Consider the following 18,958-nt stretch of genomic DNA (forward strand, 5'->3'; position numbering starts at 1 on the left):
TAGCCAGATTTATAAGATAGAATTGGGATCATGACAGTGGGGGGCTGGGGGAGGAAGCATTTAGAAACTAGAGGAGAGATGCATGTTCCATTGCTGCTACCCTGCACCCCAACATCATAGGATGTTGGAGAATGACAATGTGTTATTATCAACTTAATCAGCTAGTGACTCCAATTGTTGCTGCCATTCGAGATGTGGTTTCAATGTTGGAGAGAATAAATACAACTCCAGATACCTGGGACACATCACTGATCATAGATTTTCCCCCTCAAGTTTCCTTTGCGCAAAGACCAACAGAGGCCTTTGTTTTTTGACGGCAAGGCGCGTAACGTACCAGCTGCTTGAGCAAACACTAGACACATGATGCAAACCTTCCATAGGTATGAAAAGCTTTTACAACGTACTGGTTCCGAGTAAAGTGGAACACTGTATAATGTGGGGGACCTCATTCAATCAACGAAAAGTCTTCAAAATGTCTTCACAAAGAAAATGCTTACCAAACATTTACAGAGTAAAACAATTGTACCTCAAGAGACCGCAGTAGATATCCTGTAAAATTTTCCAGTCTATTACTTGACCTATGCATATGATCTGTGGATTTTGTACTAGTCAGCCACTTAAGTAAGTATGTGACTCAATTCCTTCAAGTATCTTTCTCCCTCTGTCTCTCTTTATTTACCTTCCTACCTATCAATTATCTTTCTCCTATTGATTTTGTTCTTCTGTAAAATGCTTACTAACACACTGAAAATGCATTGTCATACGTAATAAAAGACATTTTGCTGGTGTTAATAAACTAAGCAATTTGATAAATGGAAATTATCCTGAATTATCTGGCTAGGTCTAGTATAATTACAAGGATGCTTATAAGAAATCAGAAGGAGGGCCATCGTTAATAGTAATGGATGGGAACCTGGGAAGGACAGAAGAAAGAGACAATAGCGATGCAAAGAGGGGCTTTAAGGGAAAGCATTTAGGTGGTCTCTGGAAGCAGGAAATGGTAAGGGAACAGATTCTACTCTGAAACTTGCAAAAGGAATGATGCCTTGCCAGCACCTTGATTTCAGACTCTGACCTCCAGAAGCATAAGAGAATACATTTGTGTCTTAAACCACCAAGTTTGTGAGAATTTATTGCAGAACAAATATCAGTATTTCTATTTTAATAAAATGTTTTTTCTAGGATAGTAAATATTTTAAAAAGTGAAAATGCTGGCTGGGAAAATGATCTTTCAAAGAGAGTGTTTATGAGCTTGTGAAGAGGCTCTTAACTTAAATAACAAAATTGAAATAATCATAAATAAATAAATGGCCATCATTTTGTCAAGCACATTCTATGTCCCAGACACTGCTAATCTTTTAAATTACACTAACACATTTAATTGAATTCTCACATAACCCTATGAGTTAAATGTTAATATCCACTTTTTGTAGATAAGAAAATGAAGTCTAGAGACTGAATTAAGCCCGTCAATAGGAGAGGTTTTGCAAATGCTGCTACTGCATGTCTATCATCTGGAGGGAATAGGAGAGAGGGGTGGGCTGAAAAATCTTTCTTTTTCTATAGAATGATCTTTCTGAAATGAAATATAAAATACTTACTTTTGTCGACATTTGCCATGTAACAAAAGAAGTGGGACATTCTCCATTAGTTGTGTAGTATCTTCAATAATGGCTTTAAATATCTCGGCATAAAGTTCATTTTTAATGTAGTATTGACATTAGAAATCAGGCCATTAGATAATTCGAGTTTTTCTCCCACTATAAATCTATCAACAGGAGTGGATTTATGGCATATTGATATTTCTTTATATGTATTTCACAGCTGCATTTACGTTCCCCGAGATATTATTTTGCACATCTGTCTAAATTATATCGCAATGGCAGCTGATTTTTAAATGGCATTTCCGCATGCTGGCAACTATGGTATCGCTTCAATCTTTCTGTAACATTTTATCTTAAAGTCTTCTTGAGTAACAATAATAGAGGTCCAACATTCGGGTACTCAGAAGGTCTTAATATTGGAAAAAAATATTGATTCTGTCTAGCAGCACTATGCACGTGCATTTTCATATCTCAGGTATCAAGGACTAAAAAAGGGCAGTTTATGCTTAGACACTACAAAATAACTTTCACAATAATTATTGTAGTATTTATACCATGTAACCCTTTGGGGAAACGTTTTCATTCCTAAATTATAAATAAGCTTCTGAAATGGACATTTTAATTTGATTAACATTTAGAATAATTATTTAGTATTTGGAATATATGATTTATTGTATACCAGATAGGCAGCATAATGACAGTGCATTAATTTTCAGTAAGAAATAGAGTTTGCATAAGCTGACTGTGATACTTTTCTAGACATCTCAAAGAATGCGCTACTAGGAAGAGCGTTGGAAGCAGACGGCCAATTGTTTGCTCTTTACCTCATCTTTTCTCTAGACTCTGTGATGACAGTCACTTTCCTTTAACACGCAGTTTCTCCAGACAGCTTCAGTACATTTATAGGAGCGTGCATCTTCTTAGGCATTATGATTCCAGCATGGTGCATCTGATTGGGCATTTGCATTTCATACATTTTAATTAAAAACACTTGCAAACTATTCTTTTCATAATATATATTTTGATAGATATTAGCCTCAACATTATTGTTAATTCTTCTTAATTTCAGGACCTTTTAATGTTATCACCCATTATGACATAAATTGTACATTATTTATAAACTCAGGTTCTCTCTCCCTCCCTCCCTGTGTTTTGTTTATTCCTTCCTTCATTTCTCCCGTGTCTTTTATCTTTTCTACTTCTCTTCCTCCAACAGTAATCTATTCATTTAAAATAGATTATAAGCATGCTTTATTTAATATGTTACAATTACCATTAAATTCTTCTAAGTACCTACTTCCACAGATACCCGGTACACAATGTGCTATTTCTCCATACCTAACCCCGCAATCGGAGTCCCTGGATATTCTTATTTACCTAATTTCTTCCATTGTAAATCAGATCAACCTGTTTGCATAGTCTATAATTTTCACACGCACTATTTCTGCTGATAACAAATTGATAACTTATAGCAGATTCCTTTTCTTTCAGAGATATTTTGTTTGTATTGTACTGTTTATAATCGATTATATTGCAGGGTGATAAGGGTATCCCGGGGTAACAATGTAGTCTAATAAACAGTGCATCGAATGTAAACTAACACATCGCCTGGCAACCCAAAGTAGCATGTCTGAAAATGACAGTGCAGTTGAAAATAGATATAGTGGAGCAGAAAAGAAACCATGAATTGTAGGACTTGAAGATATGATGCAACTACTAAATGAAACTTAAATTTTACACAATGAAATTTGTTGATTTAAGAGAAACTATTATGTATAGTCACTAGAGTTGTATTTCCATTTCAGGTAGCTTTAAGGGAAGCCTAAGAAAAATCTGTTTATTGTTTCAGTGGTGCTCTGTAGGATTGTTATTAGTAATAGTTGACACAGAAGTAGTGATGGGAATAGTATAGGGTCACTGTGCATTAGAATCGAGAGTAACAGGTAATATAAATTGAGAGCTTATTCATTTCCCCAGCATTGTTTTATTTTTTTGGGTGGGGGGCACACTGACTTGACATGTTACCCCCAAATAAAAAATTTAACAGGTATGAGTCTTAAAGTATCTATCCAGATGGAAACTACCAATGAAACTTTATTTTACTTCTTATTCTTCATAAAGTTGAAAATAAGTTTGTGACAAAAAAATCCCATTGTCTCTTAATTACACTTTTCCACAAGCTTTTTGAAGCACTCATATATCTAAACTCACTAATTTCAGAAATGCCAAATATTTCTTCTTGGGAAATGTAACAAGATGTAGTTTTCTTATTTGAAAATAAATTAGAAAAGAGTTCAGGTGAGTTGTCAACAAGACTCATTTCCTCTTACGGGTTTCCCTTTTGGGTTGATGCTTAATAGTCACAGGGGAATTTCATCTTAGATTTTCTTCACACAATGAGAAATTCCCATAGCTAAAAGCTAATATTTTAATGTCTTGGGACTTTGTTCAAATATAGCAATCGCTTAATGAGGGAAAAAGTACATATCTCATATTGCCACATTTTACTATTTTATACACTAGTAAGACAAAAATACTACACATTGAATTCATACATACACTCCTTTGAATACACAATCTTTTAAAAGGGATATTGTAATATTTCCAAATGATTTTAGAATAAATAAAATAAGTTAATTGTTGCACTTCTCACATTCCTACTATATATAAGATCTCCTAGAAGACAGACATGACAGATGAAGACTAAAATTTAAATTAAATTGTAATATCATAATTCAAAAATTTGTTGTTGCTGTTTGCCCAATTGTTTGAGCGCCAGTGTCAACCCATGTTGTTGAGGGTTTTTCTCTTTTGGAGGACCCACAGATCCTTTTCCAGTTCCTGGTCATCCCGATAATGTGACCAAAGTACTAGAGATGAAGTCTAACAATTTTGCTTCCAAATGAACTTTGCTTCTACATCCAAAGCATATGTGTTCAATGTTCTGGCAGTCTATGACATATTCAATATTCTTTACCAACACAATGATTCAATGTGTTGATAGCATGTTCACATGCATTGATTCAGATGCATGTTCCAATCTTCATTATTAATAAGTAGGAGCTTTCATATGTATCAGAAAATTGAAAATATTATAACTGGAGTCAAATAAAATTTAGCCCTCAAAGTGATAACTTTGTTGTTTAATATACCAAAAAGGTCTTTTGCAGCAGATTTTCCCAATGCACTTTGACTTCTTTATTACTGTTTGCATGGGTATAGTTAATCTAAGTGAAATAAAATCCTTAGATAACCTCATTTTTTCTCCATTTATAGTGATATTGCTTATTGCTCCAGAAGCCTGGGTGTCACTCAAGGTTAGCCTCGTCAAGAAGGCTTGAACTCTGGTTCAAACCCATAAGTTGCTTCTAGGGTGCAAGATGAGGGTATTTGTTTTCATGAAGATTTAAACGCTTGAAAACCCTACAAAAGAGTTGCTACACAAGTAGATAGCAGTATATTTGATTTCTTATTGTCCCAGTATTGAGGAATTTTGTTTTCTATAGTTTTTAAGGAAACCCACAGTAGTCATTGGTTTTTATCAGTAACTGTTTCAAATTCTTAGCAAACAGGGCTGTGTCATCTGCATATTACACATGGTTAATGACACTTCCTCCTAACCTGATACCTTGTTTTTCTTCATATTTTCAAGTTTCTCATAGTATCTGTAGAGTGCACTCGTCAAATTAGTGTGGTGATAGGCTACACCACAGACACACACTTTTTCTGATTTTAAAGCATTCAATAGCTCCTTGTCTTGTTCTAACAACGGCTTTTTTTGGCTATGTACAAAGTCAGCATTCGATCAATAAAGTATTCAAAATTCCCACTCTTCAAAATGATAAATCTCTTTCTATGTTTTCTTCTAAATTCTGTATGAATATTTGGCAGCTCCCTATTGATACATTATTGTGACCACTTTTTAAATTAAAATATATCTTTAGCAAAATCATATTTGTATGTGCTTCAATGATATTATTTGATTTCTGCTACGTTCTAGTGAGTCATCTTTTTATGTTTGGTAATGAACATGCTTATTAATCTCTTCATGTGGTTTACTAGGTAGCTGTGTTCCAAATTTCTTGCTGTAGACAAGTAAAACTCTTCGCTCTACATCGATTTGTTGAGACATCTCAATTGGTATTCAGTCAGTTACAACAGGTATGTTTTTGCCAACTCCTTTAATGAAACAGACTTTTTCCTTCAATTTCCTTCTTGATCAAATACTACCTCTTGAAATGGGAGTATGTCTTTCACATCATGTCCATCTTCTCTTGAAGTTCCCTGCATTGCTCAACTCCCCCATCCAACTCCCCTTAGGATCTTTTAATACTGCAAATCTATACTTGATTAAAAAAATTTTATTGGAGGATCATACAACTCTTGTCACAATCCACACATCAATTGAATCAGGCATGTTTGTGCATATGTTGACCTCATTCTTTTCCAATCATTTACTTTTCATTGAGCCCTTGGTAACAGCTCTTCACCTACCTCCTGTCCCCACCCCCCAGCCCCTTGATAAATTCTACATTGCTATTATTTTCATCTCTCACATTGACCACTGTCTTCCCTCCCCCACCCATGTTTTCTGTTGTTCTTCCCCTGGTAGAGGGGTGTATGGTTATGTGTTGATCATTGTGACAGGTTTCTCCCCACCCCACCCCACCCCAGCTCCCTGTTTCTCTACCCCCTACCATTCTGGTATCTCCACTCTTACTCCTGTTCCTGGATTATCTGTGTCATGAGTTCCCATCCCTTCTATACCTGTGTACATGTTCTGGTCTAGTCTGATTTGAGAAGTAGCACTGGGGTCATGGTAGTGGGGGATGAGGAAGCCTCAAGGAACCAGAGGAATGTTGTGTGTTTCCTTGATGCTTTACTGCACCTTGATGACGCATCCTCTCCCTTTCCTGTGGCCCTTGTGGTGAGATTGTACCACTCTCTACATATGGGCTTTGGATCTCTGTTGCAGTACCCCCTCGTTCTCAACAATATGTTTTTGCTTGTTATGTGTCTGCTGATGCCTATTACCTAGTTCCTATGACTCCTCATGATCGCACTGGCAGTGTGCTTCTTCCATGTGATACTTGTGGTTTCACTGCTTGATGGCAGCTTGTGTAACTTTAACCCTTTAAAACCCCAGACGCTATATTTTTTAATAGCCGGGCACCATCCGCCTTCTTCACCACATTTGCTTATGCACCCATTTTGTCTTCAGTGATTGTGTCAGGAGGGCTAACATCTCAGACAGGTGATTGGTTAGAACAAAGTGTTCTTGTATTGAGGGAGGGTATGAGCAGAGGCCTGAAGTCCATAACCTACCTCAGTGTATTGCCGTATAAATATATGTACATGGGCCAATACGTCTATTTTTGTGGAATAATGTATTTACATATGTCCACCACTATGTTTATATCTCTATCCATTGCTACAGGTGGGCCCAAACCAGAGCCAAATTGACCCCCTCCCTGGAAGTGGGTGTGGCGGAGAGCAGCACTGAACCTATAGACTAGGGAGAGGGGCCAGCATGCCACACTATCATGGAGGCAGAGCAGAAGGGAAGAAGAAAAAGAGAGAGTCCGACTGGACCCCACACTGGCACACTAAGCCCGGATGCCATCCTTGCAGGAAGCTAATGGGACACAGAAGGAACTGGGCAAATGACAAGAGCACGTGTCACGCTGTCCCCTTACTAGAGCAGACTGTGACAGAGGACATTTCTGGGGTCACGTGGTGGGGAAGCAGCACGGTTTGGACTCCTCAAAATGGAGCGAATCAAGAAGGGAGCTCACCAGACCAGAGGCTGGAGTAAGCCAAAGCTATGAAGCCCTTGAGGAGCCTCAAGGGGGAGCTCCAGGCTGGGAGGGGCAGCTCCTGGACAGTCCTGAAGGCCTTCGAATAGACCGGGGATTTCTGTATATGCCTTCTCTCTTAATTTTTTCCTTATTTATTTACTATTTTTATTTTTTAAATCAGTTTGGGCTATGTCATAGTCAATGGACATACCTATATATGATAGGCATGGGAGGCATGCCCAAGGGGAGATCAGCAGCGGAATCAATAGTCGGGGAGACCTGGGAGGTGAGGGTGGTGGAGGAAGAGGGCGGTGAGCAGGCTGTGCCATGCACAGGGGAACAACTGGGATACTGGAGTCACTAACAAGGAGAAGATAGGGACTGGAGGTGTGTGTGTGTGTGTGTGTGTGTGTGTGTGTGTGTGTGTGTGTGTGTGTGTGTGGCGGGGGAAGGGTGTCCGTGGTCCGTGCAACAGCAAACTAGCTAAGAGGAGGTACCAAGAGGCAGAAATAAAGGGAAGGTGACAGTGGGGCAGGAGGAAGGCAAAAGGAAACAGAGGAAGGACCAAGGAGGCAAAGCAATGGATACAGGCTTGATTTTTGTATCTTCAGATCTTTCATTTTAAAATGCAAAAACTCAGAGCTTTTTTACCCTTTTGGTTTTATATCTCCAGGTTTTTGCAAGTTTTATTAAATTATTTTACTTGGTCTTATCAAGCTTCCCTCTGAAAATATTTGTTCAGCTCTCTCACTCCCCATTTCTTCCAGTTGTTTTAGCTACTTTATGTTCAAGGAGACATTTCAGACTGTCTTATAGGATTTAATTTTGCCTTTTGTTTCTTTCCTGTCTTTTAAAGAAACTTCGTCTTTCTTCAGTGTTCTTGAATATTGCCCTCCTCTTTGTAGTGTCCTCCTACAACTCATCCAGCCTGCAGTCACGAGTGCTCAATGCATCCAATCGCTTCTTGACTTGGCTTCTTAATTCAGGCGAAATATGTGCAAGACAATAATTTAACTCTTGTGGGTATATTTTCACTTTCATTAGCTTCACCATGAACTTGCATATAAGCAATTAATGAATGATGTTACAGTCAGTTGCTGGCCTTTCCTTGACTGATGATATTTAGCTGTTCAGTTGACTCTACACATGTGTAGGTGATATGATTACTATGCATTAATTATGATGAGGTACACATCAGTCATCATTTATATCATTAAAAGGTATTTTCTTTCTTTTAAAAGTCATTTTATTGGGGGCTCTTACAGCTCTTATCACAATCAATACATATATCCATTGTGTTAAGCATATATATATATGTTGATGGATACATATATATATATATCCATCAACATTTTCAAAACATTTTCTTTCTTATGAGCCTTAGTATCAGGGCCCCCACATCCCTCCTTCATGAACCCTTGATCATTTATATATATATATATTTTTTCTTTCATATCTTAAACTGACCACTGTCTCCCTTCACCATATTTTCTGTTGTACGCCCCCTAGGAGGGGGTTGTATGTAGATCTTTGTGATTGGTTACCACTCTCTCCCCACACCTGCCCCTTCCCCTCCTGGTATTGCTACTCTCATTACTAGTTCTGAGGTGTTTATCTGTCCTAGATTCCCTCTGTTGTGAGCACTTATATACCAGAGTACATGCTCTGGTCTAGGCAGATTTGTAAGGTGGAATTGGGGTTATGGTATTTGGGGAAATAAGCTTTAAAGAACTAGAGGAAAGTTGCATGTTTCATCAATGCTATACTGTGCCCTGACTGGGTCATCTATTCTTTGTGACCTTTCTGTGAGGGGATGTCCCATTGTCTACCGATGGGCTTTGGGTCTCCACTCCCCACTCCCCCACAGTCAAATTGATATGATTTTTTTTTCTGGGTCTCGGATACCTGATCCCATTGACACTTCATTAGCACACAGGCTGCTGTATTTCTTCCATGTGGGCTCTGTTGCTTCTCAGCTAGATGGCCACTTGTTTATCCTCAAGACCCCAGAGGCTATATCTTTTGATAGCCAGGCACCATTCAGCTTTTTTCACATTTGTTTTTGCACCTATTTTGTCTTTAGCAATCAATTGTGTCAGTGAAGGTAAGCATCACAGAATGCCAGGATAGTAGGACAAAGTGTTAATGCATTGAGGGGGTACTTGAGTGGAGGTCCTGTCTGTCTACTGCCATAATACTTAAAAAATAAATATATGTACATAGATCCATTTCCCAATCATTCTATATATAAATATATTTCATATGTACATACCTATATTTAGATCTCTATAAGTGTCTTTTGCCTCCTAGTTCTTTCCTCTGTTTTCTTTTATTTTTTTCTTTTTCCTGGATCATGCTTGCCCTTCTATCGGGTTTCAATAATTTCTCTTCGCTACATTGTCTCTGATCAACCCCACCAGGCATCCTGATTTTGTGAAATTCCATCATTCAAGCTCCATCTTTATTTTTATCTCCAATGCCATGTTTTCCCTTTACTGTCCTTCCTCTTTGTTTCCAAATTTTTCATTCCAATTGTTAGAATACGTCAATGCATCTTGATTGCATGTTTGACAACTTTCATATAGCAATTATGTAGCTTTGAATAATAGTCACTTTACTGGTTTCTTTGTAGGAGTATATATATTATACTACCTCAGACTGCATAGAGAGATATCAAGACATCATTTTGACAATGCATCTGATGCCATTCCTCTTGAATTTGTCATTTTTAACATAGTAAATTATAATGTCTCTTTCATGATGCCCACTACCAGTTTATTTTACCTCACTAATGCTTAGTGTATTCAGCACTATGTGTTCCTTTGCATTTTGACACTGTAATTTTCCTAGCTTCATACTTTGTTCATTCTGAATTCTGATTATTAATGCATGCTTGAAGCTTTCTTCTCATTTGGTACATGCCCCATCAGCAAATGATGGTCCCGAACATCTTGCTCCCTCCATATCATTAAGTCTACTTTGAGTAGGCAGCTCTGTATAGATCATGTTTTGAATGTCTTCAATGCTGATAGGTTCAAATTTAATTACTATATTTTATGATATTTTGTTGTTATATATTAGGTTTTCAGTGGATAACCTTTCAGAAGTGTCCTTTCTCTTATTTTATTTCTTGTATATCTTAGTCTGGAAGCTCTGCTGAAACCTGAGAGCCATGTATGATCTTCCTGACATTTGAAATACTGGTGGCAAGGCTGTCAGAATTACAGCAACATGTGAAACAGTGCAGATAATCTGACAGATGAGTACTGGTCCAGAACCTCATGGAATTACCACACATTGTGAAAAATATTAAAATTGGCAGGTATAACCCCATTCATGTAAAGGAAATGGAGCAGCTTCAAAGAGAGGCTTAGCAAGTGAATCTGAAACAGGAAGAAAAAAAACAGAAACCGGAAAGAGGTTAAGAAAGCTATTCAAGGGTCATATTATGTGGGTTTTCTTAGAAGGGAATTCAAGTGATTTGGTAAGAAGGAAGTTTGTTTATATGGAAGAAACAGGAGAAACGGCTAGGTTTGAATTCCACTACAAAAGTCATTGCTATATGATTTGATGGTTTACTTTATTTATAACTGATGAATTAGTAATAGGAAGTAATCTATTTTTCCCTCAGGGCATGTATCTACTAACCGTGACAGTAGGGTTCAGTGAGTCTTTGCTTTATTATTTCTAGCAGAACAGGAGTTAAGGATAGGTTCTAATACTTGAAACTAACCTGCTCAAAGATTCAACAGGGAAGCTGTGAAGTAGCAGGTGATGACAGAAATTTCTGAGAGGTGGAAAAAAACCCACATGTTTCAATTAATATTAGACTATGTACTGAGTAGGGCATCTCAACACTATATGAACCCATAACATAGGTCAATCTTAAAGCAACAATTCTCTCATATGACCTCAATATGAGATGTTTTTCACGAGTAAATGAGACCCAGATTTTTAAAACAAGTGTCTGCACATAAAACCTTATTAGACAAAGGCAGAATCTATATATGATGGATGAATTAACTATCTTGCCAGAATTAAATCAAGGAAAAGATACCTTTTAGGTATATTTAGGTGTAAACTTTTAAATTGAACTAGATAATGTAAATTGGGGACAAAGATCAAGAACCGTATAAATAGAAACAATACTTAAAAATAAGTTTAGATAAAGATTAATGCTTATAAATAATTTGAAATCTTGGACATGCAAGGAGAGACAAATAAAGAATGAGATATTACATCTGTAAGTAGAACGGGTCGTCATCAGGAGATGAGATTCAAATGGACAGTGTAGAAATAATTTGAGAAACACCATTGTATAGCATCTCATAGGAGACAATTAGAAATATTAGCCTAGTGATAAATTGTGTCTCTATTCTCTGGATGCCATGAGTTTGTTCCATAATCTACAATCTAGCCTCTCTTCACACAGTGCCTCTACTACTCCTTAGCATAGATATCCTAGATGATAATTTTCCACTTTTGTATGTGAATTTACACATTAGCTAACTTCCAATCTAGCACCCACTACCGTTATACCATGCAGGTATAATCTACTACCTACTACCTTTATGCCATGTAGTCATGGGCTGTCATATTTAAACGTGCATTTTTTTAAACAAAGGGTTCTTTCACATATTTACAAATAGGCTAGCTAAATTAAGAATGAGTTGCTTTAAACAAACAAACATTGCCATAGATTCTATGCCGAATCATAGTGACCTCAGATGTATGGGTGGAAAGCTGCATCTTTCTCCCAAGGAGCAGCTAGTGGTCTAGAACTGCTGACTTTACAGTGAGGAGTCTAACAAGTACCAACTAAGTTACCAGGAAGCCAGGCCAAATGTTGCACACATCAATGGGAAAGACAATTTTGAAAAGATGAAGTGGTACTGTCCACGGTACTGAAGATGTTCTGCCCTTTGGGAGTTTACAGTAGAAGACTCAAACAGGTTGCAATGATTACTGTTCAAATAGAAGTGTAACAGGATGCTGTAGTGGAAAAGAGGAATTTTTCCAAACTCGTTGAGCATAGTGCTATGGTGTTCACTGCATTAGTTTTCTAACTCTTCTGTAACAAATTGTCACAAAGTTAGTGGCTTAAACACCACACACTTATTATCTTACAGTTCTGAGATAAAACATTATGTACATCTGGGCTAAAATAAGAGTATTACTATGCCTTTATTGCTTTTTAGAACTGTGGTTCTAAATCTTCCTTGTGCCTCGACCCTTTAATACACTTCCTCATGTGGTGACCCCCCAACTATAAAATTATTATGGATTATAATGTAAATATCTGATATGTAGGATGTATTTTCATTGTTTCAGATTAAACATAATTAAACATAATTAAATCATAGTGATTAATCACAAAACAATATGTAATTATATATTGTGAAACACTTATGGGTTTTCCGATGGTCTTAGACGATCCGTGGCAAAGGGTCCTTTGACTCCCAAAGGGGTTGTGACCCACATGTTGAGAATCACTGTAGAGGCTCTAAGAGACCATTTTTCCCCTCATCTTTTCCAGCTTCTAGAGGCTACTTTTCTTTGACTAGCATTTCTTCCCACCATCGTCAAAATTAGCAGTGTTGTATTTCTCTGACCATTCAATTTTTTTGTAATGCAACTGAAGATCTCACCTTTCATAGAATCTTAAATTTATATTTAATATATTCCAACCAGATTATCTAGGATAATATCAAAATCTCATATTAATTTTATTTACATTTGCAAAGGGCCTTTTGTCACGTATAGCAACATATCATAGATGACTGGCATTAGAGTAAGGGTACCTAATGGAACGGAGATTAAAGTGTTCTGCTGCCCGGCACAAGGTCAGTGGCTCAGACTCCTGAGCAAACCTAGGGTAGAAAGATGTGGCAGTCTGCTTCAGTAAAGAGTTACAGCTTTGAATCCTTATAGCACATCTCTGTTGAGTACTTTTGCTTTGCTATCAGTCAGGATGGTCTCAACAGCAATGGATTTTGTTTGTTTGGATATTCGAATGTGGACATCTTTGAGGGACTTTTATTCTACCCAGGAGAGTAACAGATAACTTCTAAAATATTAGTTTGAATTTAGTGGGAGAAATAGCTTGAGATAAATGGGTACTACGTTTTACAAGAAAAACAAAATGCAGGCATACTAGCTATTTGGCATATTGAAGTGTTCATCAGCTGCTTAGTTTTCATTTTACTGAAGTGATGAAGGCATTTACATACCAAAGAGCAAGAAATGACCATCTCTTCTAATTCATGTCTCTATGTGTACATTTTACTGTGGCAGTAAGGTCACTAAGTTATAAGTTCATTCAGGTAATGTCATTTTAAATATTTCTCAGGGTGAATGAAGATTTTGTTTATTAAGTTTTTTTTGCAATATGTAGTATGCCTTGATGATTTCAACATTCTAATAATAGCAACTAAATTTTCTTAGTGATATGAGTAGATATGTTATCTCAGAAATATATTAGAGGAAAAAAGGTGTTTACAGTAAGCAGTATAATAGTTATTCACATTCCTAATTTTCATATTTTTAAATGAATGGGAGTTATTATTATTACTGAATATTGTCTAAGTCTTAGAACAAGTCTTTGTGTTAAATTTGTAAGTCTTTCCTATTATGGTTGGAAGACAAAGATAAACATATTAAATATGAACATTTAACTTGAAGTACCTGAGGGAAATAAAAATACTAAGTTTTTTTAATCATAAGGAACTTTTAATCTGTAGAATAAATTAATTAATAAAACATTATCAAAATATAAACATGAAAGGAAGCCTGGTTTAGTGTACCTGTGCCCTGAGTGATTGCTTCTTCCAGGTGATTGTTGTCATCAGCCATCGCGAACATTTATTAAGTGCCTTCTGTAAGCCAGCCATGGTGCTGTGCTGACACATAAAATTAAAACTGTACACTTTAGACTGTTATAGGCATCAGTAATTAGTTAGGAAACTCATTTTCCCAAGAACTATTTTATTGGGCGCTAATGCAGATAGCATATCATTGCACAGTTCAATCTCATCCAGCAGTAGGATACAACGGTGACCCCAATCAATTTCAAGACATGCTCTTCCTTCTTGAACTCCTTGACAGGAGCTCCCCTTGTCCCCACTCCTGCACCCTCTCAACCAGGATCCCTTCTTTTCCTTGCTGTGTTCATAGGGTCGTTAATCCTGGGTTTCATACACTGAAGAACAGAAAAACATACAACAAAAATTCAAGAGGGTTACACCCAATGATTAAATACAGCTGAACTAAACCCCTTATAAGGGGAAAAAAACAAACCCAAAGCAGAGAATGCTGAAAACCAGATCAGGCCCAACATGCATCAGATGGGGTATCAAGTGTACAACATTCAATGTTTTCCATGTGGAATCATAAAATGGAATCTTTCTTTGGAAGAAATTAGCAACACTAGGAAAATAATATGTTTAAATCATGCCATACATTGGATTCTCTACAGATTCAAGTATGCCATGTTTCTTTTTTAAACCAGAATATTTTGAACAAGGGCTATATATTTTTAAAATTTTAATAAATTTGTTCTAATTATCATCCCAAGTATCTAGTACTTATTGAAATAAAGAGTTCTGATATTAGAGAGAAACATTTTCTTGTTCTATTTATGAGTTCTAGGAAAAATGTAAAATTCTTAACATTTAAATTGAAATCTCTGAAAGTACTTTTCAATGAAAATTTATAATTCCATTTTATAAAATATCTGGCATGCAATGGAGAGGATAATGGCATTTTTAAATAACTCACACTCTTGAAAAAATATTTTAATTAAAGAGAAAGGAGCACTCAATCTGCTCTTTTGCGTGAAAACCAAATGTGTCCTTATGATCCAATGATTCTGTAGTAGAAGCGTCTTATCGCAGTGAATGGAAAGCCCGACACCTTCACCCCTTCTCTGCTCAATTGGAAGGTCTATACTAATCATTAATGCAACTTCAGTGTTAAGAATGGTAATGTATCAATTATGCTTTTGTTGTTGCTAGGTGCTATTAAGTATCTAGAATATTTAAAATATTTTTAGAAATGCCTTTTTATAATGAAGACAAATCAAGTACATAGAAATATCTGTTAGCCAAGGTATAGGCATATTAGTTTAGCATAAAAATGAATAAGGATGTTGCATTTTTATGTATATCTTTGGTCAAATCATAAACATTCCTGTGTTTTCTTGTTGTTATTAGGATCTCTGGTTTATTTATTGCTATATGATTAACCACACTCTAAATTAAAACCAGCTGCCATCAAGTTAATTCCAGTTTAAGGCAATCTCATGTATGCCATGGTAGAACTATGCTCCATAGGGTTTTTAGTGTCTGTTTTTTTCGAAGGTAGATTGCTAGGCCTTATTTCTAAGGTACCTCTGGATGAATGCGTACTTCGGTTCTTTCCGTGAACATCAGGGTTCTCCAACATGTCTAAGACCTTTGCTATGATAGCATAATCGTGATCGGGGCGGAGTCAGTGCTCACTCCTCACTCCTACAGAAACCAGGAAGGCTATCTGGTCTCAGACGGGAAGCCATGTGCTCACTAAGCCTGCAATTCCCACACTTCCACAGAACAGTGTGACCGCCATGGGTCCCACAACGTTGTCAGAGGCAGGGTGGTCTCACTCTGCTGTGGAGGTGCAGGAACTGTATCAAGTGCAGTTTAATATGAAGCAAGCACCAAAGTGATTTCATGAGCCAGATTTGATGTATATTCCTGCTGTATTTCATGCGTTCTAAATTTAATACACATCCCATGATATTCTTCAAAAGCAGCAGAAATCTAATTCCTATTTAAATGAAATCACTAGCACCATCAATTCCCATTGACTTGAGTTTGAATCATGGTGACCTTATCCATTTATGTCAATAGAGTGAGATGCATAATATTTTTTGAATGCTGATTTGGGGAAGCTGATGAATAGGTTTTTCAAAGCCGATATAAATGTATCTTAAACCTCAGCCTGTCACATAGCAGCCAATCATGTTATATCTATTGCACCAACTAGGGACTCCACTTCGTTCTTTCAGGATCCACAAGACATATCGCTCCCAATTACTTATTTACTGGCCAGCTTTACTGAAAAGCTCTTTTCCCATTAAAATTATGTGCATGTGTCCATGGGAGACCTACAAGGCTATTTCAAGTGGAAGAAATGGGTGCATACTGGTGTATTCTAAAGCCTCCTATGTGTCCCATAATTTTGACATAGGATGTTTGTGCCTGAGTGGCTAATGGGAAACATGCCTACAACCAGTACTACTAGAGGCATATATTTATCCCACTGCTCCTGTTCCCAGAGTTCAGGGGAACTGAATGTGCACACACACAATGATTCAACATGTATTTTATTAATGAAAATTTTTCAACAAAAATATTTTAGAAGAGCTGATAATGAGGACTCAAATTGAAAGTAAAGGTTCAGAAAATGATTATGGCAACATATGTACATATATGCTTGGTACAGTTGATGTATGGAATGTTAAAGAACTGTAAGAGGCCCCAATACAATGATTAAAATTTATAAAATTAGAAATTAAATTGGTTATGAAAGACTTAAACCATGTCATGCCCAATCCAATTTATATTTCTGTGTATTTCATGACACCTTTTATTCTGAAATAGCATTCCACGTGTCCTTTTCCTGGTAAAATTCTAACTAGATTTCAAATTCAGTTCAACAATGTCCTTACTACAGATTTTTAGGGCATATGAACCACAACGGGTGGCAATATCAAAGGGAGTGACACTAAATGACTAGCTATATATTTTTTGTACATTATTTCAGCAGAAATATATTGTTTTATTTAAAAAATATCTTTGCTTTGTCGATAACAATTACATCTGTTTTCATAAATCCAGATTTGACTTTGATTTAGTTCTTAAATGTTTTTATATTTAATTCTATTTTGTTATCAAATTTTCATTTTAACCACATTATGCTAAAAGTGTAAATACAATCACTGTGTGTCTGATATCATAATTGAAAGATGTCACTTTAATGTGCTAGCTGTCTCTTGTCACTACCTCTCCTTCTTAGGTGCTCTTGGTCCCTCCTCACAGACTCCCGATGTACAGCAGAGTGAACCACCACCGAGTCCGGGGCCTCCTCACAATTGCTATGCTTATGCCCAGAATTTCAGTCTTTGTGTCGATTGACTTCTTACCAGATTCCCTCTTTCTCATGGATTCTCTGCTTTACCAAGCATAATGTCCTTTTCCAGGGACGGAGCCCTCCTGATCACATGGTCAAAGTACTTGTGACAAAGTCTTGCCATCCTAACTTTAAAGGAGTATTGTGGCTGTATTTCTTCCAAGAGATATAATATTTGCTCTCTTCCGGTCCCTGGCGTTCCGGGAGCTGCAGGCGTCGGTGCAGACATGGCCAAATCCAAGAACCACACCACGCACAACCAATCCCGGAAATGGCACAGAAACGGCATAAAAAAACCCTGGTCACAACGATACGAATCTCTTAAGGGGGTGGACCCCAAGTTCCTGAGGAATATGCGTTTCGCCAAGAAGCACAACAAGAAGGGCCTGAAGAAAATGCAGGCCAACAACGCCAAGGCTGCGGCTGCTCGCGCCGAGGCCATCAAGGATCTTGTGAAGCCCACAGAGGTCAAGGCCAAGATCCCAATGGGCGTCAACCGCAAGCTCAGCCGACTGGCCTACATTGCCCACCCCAAGCTTGGCAAGCGGGCTCGGGCACGTATTGCCAAGGGTCTGAGGCTCTGCCGGCCCAAGGCCAAGGCACAAAGCAAGGCTGATGCTCCAGCCAAGGCCTCGACCCCAGCAAAAGCTCCCAAAGGCGCCCCTGCCCCAGCTCAAGCTCCCAAAGGCCCCCAGGCTCCTACAAAGTAGAGTTCTCTGTGAGGGCGAGAGGGACTGGTGTGAGCCCTGCGCTGCTGCCTGCATGGCGCTGGTGTCTTCTTGTGCTGTTTGTTGTACAAATAAACCCACGTGGCGCTGTAAAAAAAAAAAGAGAGATATAATATTTGTTATTCTGGAATCTGAGGTACGTTCAGTATTCCTCTCCAACCCCATAATTCCAGTGTATTGATTACTTTTCAGTCTTTCTTCCTTATTTATTGTCAAACTTTCACATGCATATGAAGCAAATGAAAATACGGTGAGCTTCGCCCAAAGCCTGAAAGAGACTCCTTGCTTTTCAAAAGTTAAAGTTATATTCTGCAGCAGATTTAAGTAGTGCAATGTGTAGTTTGCTGCTTCCATGTCTCAGGATTGTGAATGATATAACTTCCAACCCATTCAATACAGCCATCTACATTTCAGATGAGAACAACAAGAATCACATAACTGTGGAGTTGTTGTCTTCAGGACAGTCTCATCTAAAAAAATAAAGACTTTTATTAAGAAAACAAAAAATACAAACAAAACAAAACTTCCCAGCATTGTCACCTTCCAGGACTTCATAGAATTAAGATCATATCACCTATATTGCAGAAATTAAGCTACTATAATAAGTAAATGAAAGTATTAAAAAGATATTACAAATACAGAATCCATATGTATATTT

General features: G+C 37.3%; 1 protein-coding gene across 1 annotated transcript; it reads left to right on the forward strand.

The window, feature by feature from the left end:
* Positions 1-17,763: 17,763 nt before the first annotated feature.
* On the forward strand, positions 17,764-18,282 carry LOC142460786 (large ribosomal subunit protein eL29-like). Its single transcript, XM_075562575.1, has one exon. It carries the CDS (start codon positions 17,800-17,802, stop codon positions 18,280-18,282), a length of 483 nt encoding a protein of 160 aa, XP_075418690.1. The 5' UTR covers positions 17,764-17,799.
* Positions 18,283-18,958: the final 676 nt, after the last annotated feature.

The sequence above is a fragment of the Tenrec ecaudatus genome, chromosome 11, assembly GCF_050624435.1.
Source record: "Tenrec ecaudatus isolate mTenEca1 chromosome 11, mTenEca1.hap1, whole genome shotgun sequence".
NCBI lineage: Eukaryota > Metazoa > Chordata > Mammalia > Afrosoricida > Tenrecidae > Tenrec > Tenrec ecaudatus.